Source organism: Agrilus planipennis, unplaced genomic scaffold, assembly GCF_000699045.2.
Source record: "Agrilus planipennis isolate EAB-ADULT unplaced genomic scaffold, Apla_2.0 scaffold98, whole genome shotgun sequence".
Taxonomy (NCBI): Eukaryota; Metazoa; Arthropoda; class Insecta; order Coleoptera; family Buprestidae; genus Agrilus; species Agrilus planipennis.
Window position 1 is genome coordinate 1,048,483 of NW_020438866.1, and position 4,664 is coordinate 1,053,146.

Sequence of the window (4,664 nt, forward strand, 5' to 3'; positions counted from 1 at the left end):
AAAAATTTCCATTGATTTTCAATGGGAACGAATGCAAAATTTATAAATTCTATTTAAAACTATTCAATATAAATGGAAAAACAATTGGGTACCTAAAAATGGAGAAGATCTGGTTTGAGAAGATTAAAACTTATTAAAAAAAATTGATAAAAACGTGTTGAAGTTAACGTGATTGTTAAAGCAAATTGTAAAAATAATAAACAAGACATTATTTGGTATAATCATTGTCATGTAAATCATACTTTTTTCGTCGAAAAACCTCAAATTTCATCTTAATTAAAAAGAATGTCATTTAATTACCGCTAACAATAATCAAAGGTAAAAGATAAAGAATTGACACTAGGATTTTCATTGGATTCAGGAATGGAAGTTCCAATGGAACCCAATGGAAATCCCATTGAGTTCGGGAATGGGATTTCCACTAGAATTCTAGTGGAAATTCCATTCATCCCATTGGCAATTCTCCATTTATTACCATTAATTATTATCAGTGGTAATTAAATGGCCTTTGTTCAATGGAAATGGAATGGAAATTTTTCCTACGGGTTTATAGTTAATGGAATTATCTTAAATGGAACAAACTTATTTTTCATTTATTTTTAATGGTTATCAATGGAATTTACAAATTTGCCATTGTTTCCTATTGTAGTGTAATGGAAATTTTTCCTACGGGCGTACTTGAAAGAAGTAAAGATACCGAACAAAAATAGTTTTTTGCTCATTACTACTGTATTAAATTCCACAGTTCCATTTCATCATTTCCGAGAAAGCTTTTACGTTGTTGTTAACGTTACCTGAAGTTAATTTCTTCTCAAAAATACTGCAATAATGCATGGGGTGTATAATGCATAAACCAGGAAAATGTATATTTCCTCTGACCAAGTTGGGTCAGGCTGCATCAGATCCGGTCAACATCAGCACCAAGAGCCTTTACGGTGCAAATTACTTTTAAATTACCCGCCTTCGAAACAGAAAGTAATAAAGAGCTTCGGTAACAACTTCTGTTTTAATAATTCGTATAAAGTACAGCACTAAAACGCCAAACACATATGCAATTAACCTATACTCGCAACGAAGATGTAAGCAACGGTACATATATGCGGATTATGACATACAGCACGACCCAATGAACTGAAAATAAATCCAACCAGGCGCGGCGATTCGACATACCATTTAATGTCGACATTGTAATATAAAAGTACTGGTTGCATGATGTAGTTTTCTTTATGGTATTGAATGTAGCATTACCATTTTTTGTACCTAATTTAATAGAATAAAACATGTTCTAATACTAATTCTAATAAAGAAAAAATATGAATATAATTGACTACATTTTGTGACCCTAAGGATATAATTTATTTTTGATGACTAACCTTAATTAAGAAATTCGAAAAAAAAAAATTATTAATGGTGTATGTCTGGAACAAGACTCTCTACGGGGACGAAACGTAGACAGCGGGAAAAGAAAAGGTTACAAGCGTTCGAAATGTGGTGTCACATGCGAATAATGAGGATACCGTAAATAGAGAAGGTTGTAATTAGGGTTGCCACCTTTTCAGGTTTTACATAGAGTATTTTTCGACTAAAAGGTTAAAAAAAGTACTCAGCATAAAAATAAAGTATTTTATTTTTTCTTTTTAAAAACATATTTTTTGTTACACCTAGCAGCCAGTAACAAATCGATGTCGCTCTTAAATACATTAATAGCCTCTAAACATGGCAAACAAAGATTTAAGTAAACTAAAAGTTCATTTTTAATTAGTTTTAATGAAGCTTTATTCTTGTCGTCCCGCCACTTTGCGTTCATAACAGAGAATACTCTTTCTGTAAATGCTGAAGTGGCCGGAACGGACAGCAAACGTGAAACTACTTTGAACAGATTCGGGAAATCAGGTTGTTCCGTAAATATGCCTTGCCATTTTTCTGTGCAATATTACTGATATAAAAATACTCTAAATTTCGAATAATCGCTTATAAAATTACGATGTTTAATTAAGGCCTTAAATAAAGTATTTTTGCGTACTTTATGTGTCTTTTAAAGTATAACGTACGCACAGTCGAAATAGAGTACAATACTTTATAATAAAGTACGGGTGGCAACCCTAGTTGTAATTGAGGACATATTAGAAAGAATAGGAGAGATATACTCGAAGCAGAAACAAAAGTTGAGAGCGACATAGATCTGAACTAAAATTTAATAAATTTATAAAGAAAAAAAATGAAGATTAAGTTCAACTCAGCAGTTATATGAAAATACTGGATGAAGAACGCGATTTCGAGCTTGTTCATTCAGTAAATCGCTAATCAAATTAAAGTTGTTGAATAGGTGTCTAATTATCAAAAATATGGCAGTGTATCGTCGTCTACATTATTTGCTTTTAATTACTTTCAGCGCAAATAGATACAGATACTATTTATAGAAACCGTATGTAATGTCACACTTTTATTAAAAAAATATCTCAACATTGATTTATTTAACTCGTTTGTCCCCGATCTTATTCAACCTATACCTACAGTAATTAAAATAACTTTAAAATTAAAGGTACAGTTGATTGTTTCAGCCTTTAAGGAAAATAAAATTCATAATGAATATTAATCCGGTAATAACACAAATTCCCACTTTAAATTTAATACCCTCTACCACTTTTTCAACCCGGGCGGGTATACTAAAAAGATGTATTCATATTTCAATACTTCCTTCTGAGGATGCTCTAGTAGAGTCTAAAATTATGATAAAATTAAAGTGGAAATTTGTGTTGTTACTCAGCTAAGCTTTCATTAAAGGAATATAAGCTGTAGCTATTTTACTTGCGCCATAATTATTTATTGGAATTAAACTAACTGAATGTTATTAGTTAATATAATGTATGGTACATCTGCAGTGTAGTGTACCTTTATGAAAAGACATGTCTTTAATTGAAGACTTTTCTGCTTGTTTCAGAAATCCTAACGAACATCACAAGCAAGAGCCAGTCCTCGCAGCTTCAAGAGAACGCAACAGATTCAGATCCATAACATGGGGAGAGTACGATTCCGTTCATCAAAAATATTTAGAAATTAGTAAGTATAAAAATTTCGGTAAACGAACCACAACTAACAAACATTGCTAATGAATCATTACCTGTTTAAAATATAGATACATTTTGTGACCCTAAGGATATAATTTATTTTTGATGATTAACCTTCATTTAGAAATTCGACAAAGATCGTTAAAGGTGTATGTCTTGAGCAAGACTCTCTACGGGGGCGAAACGTTGACAGTGGACGCAGCGGAAAAGGAAAGTTAGAGACGTTCGAAATGTGGTGCTACAGGCGAATGATGAGGATACCGTGAATAGAGAAGGTTGTAACTGAGGACGTATTAGAAAGAGTAGGAGAACAGAGGGCGCTATGAATGGTGAGACAGGTCGGTAGGACACCTTTTCAGGCATGAAGGGCTGGTCAGAGATACACTCGAAGCAGAAACAGAAGTTAAGAGCGGTAGATGTAGACATAAATCAGATAATTATTTACAAATGGTTAGGGATGTGAGATGTTCTAGTTTTAAGGAAATGAGAAGATTTGCTCAGGATAGGACTGCAACCAGTCTTATTAGGACTGACAACCGTATGTTGTTGATGATTAAGTTTCATTTTGTTACCAATTTTATTCAAGTTTATTGACGAGTAAGAATAATAGAATTTTCGATGAAGTATTGTGTTTTTTTTATTTTCGTTTAAGATGTTTACTTTTAAGGGCGCCGAGAATGATATTTTCAGCTCTGTAGGTAGTAAAGAAGAATTGCGAGAGATAGGGAGCGGGTGCACAAAGCGCCCCGATTTTATACGACAGCTGTAAACAATGGGAAGTGATGTTTTACAGCAGATAAATCAATATTATGTGTATTGCTTATCAGGTGTCACAGCCGTTCACGGTACAATAAAGAAAGCTATTAATTCCAGGATGTAGAGAAAATAAAAATAATGACGCTTATAAATCACAACTCGCATTATAATTCCATTCAACACGAAATTTTCGACAAGCATTACACAATTTCAGTATTTTAATATTAAAAACTTGACAACTGACATTTTGCCGAATGCTTAATAATTTAATTTAATATGCAAATCCCACAATTTTGATGCTTCATCCTAAAACTCTGTACACTTTCAGGTTGCAGCAAAATTTATTCTTATTGTATTTTACTCCAAAGGGAAAAGGCAGAATACCTCCCCTGCGATCCCAATAGATTATCAAGATTTACGAAGAATATTGTTATATTTGTTAAAAACATGATAACATTACTGTCTTAACTGAGGGATTTAATATTTGTGAGGAAACGCACGCTTAAACATTTGGTATTACAAAATTACAAACTTTTCTACAATTAGGGTAAAGTTTAGAGAGATGGACTAGCGGGTGATGCGGACCAGCGCATTAGCATCCTATTTTTACAGGAAGTGGTATTATACGAGGGTGGATTGATAAGTTTCCGGCCTGACCAAGAAAAACAAGGTTTTTAAAATTTTTTTTTTTTTATTTCTCAACATAATCTCCTCCAAGGCTGATACATTTCTCATAGCGGTGTTCCAGTCTATTAATGCCATCTCTATAGACTGATTCGTCAAGCTCCTCAAAATAACCATTTACAGCTTCGATTACTTCTTCATTGTCCGCAAATCTCT

General features: G+C 32.9%; 1 protein-coding gene and 1 long non-coding RNA gene across 4 annotated transcripts in view; one reads left to right on the top strand and one right to left on the bottom strand.

Moving 5' to 3' along the window:
- Positions 1 to 4,664, bottom strand: part of LOC112904814 — a 353,641-nt gene that overhangs the window by 340,529 nt on the left and 8,448 nt on the right. The window lies entirely within an intron of this gene.
- The window catches only part of LOC108737011 (neuroligin-3-like), a 241,664-nt gene that overhangs the window by 227,384 nt on the left and 9,616 nt on the right, over positions 1 to 4,664 (top strand). Inside the window, exon 11 of the mRNA XM_025975814.1 lies at positions 2,942 to 3,060. Coding sequence (XP_025831599.1) covers positions 2,942 to 3,060 — 119 coding nt within the window. The remainder of the gene's footprint in view (positions 1 to 2,941; positions 3,061 to 4,664) is intronic.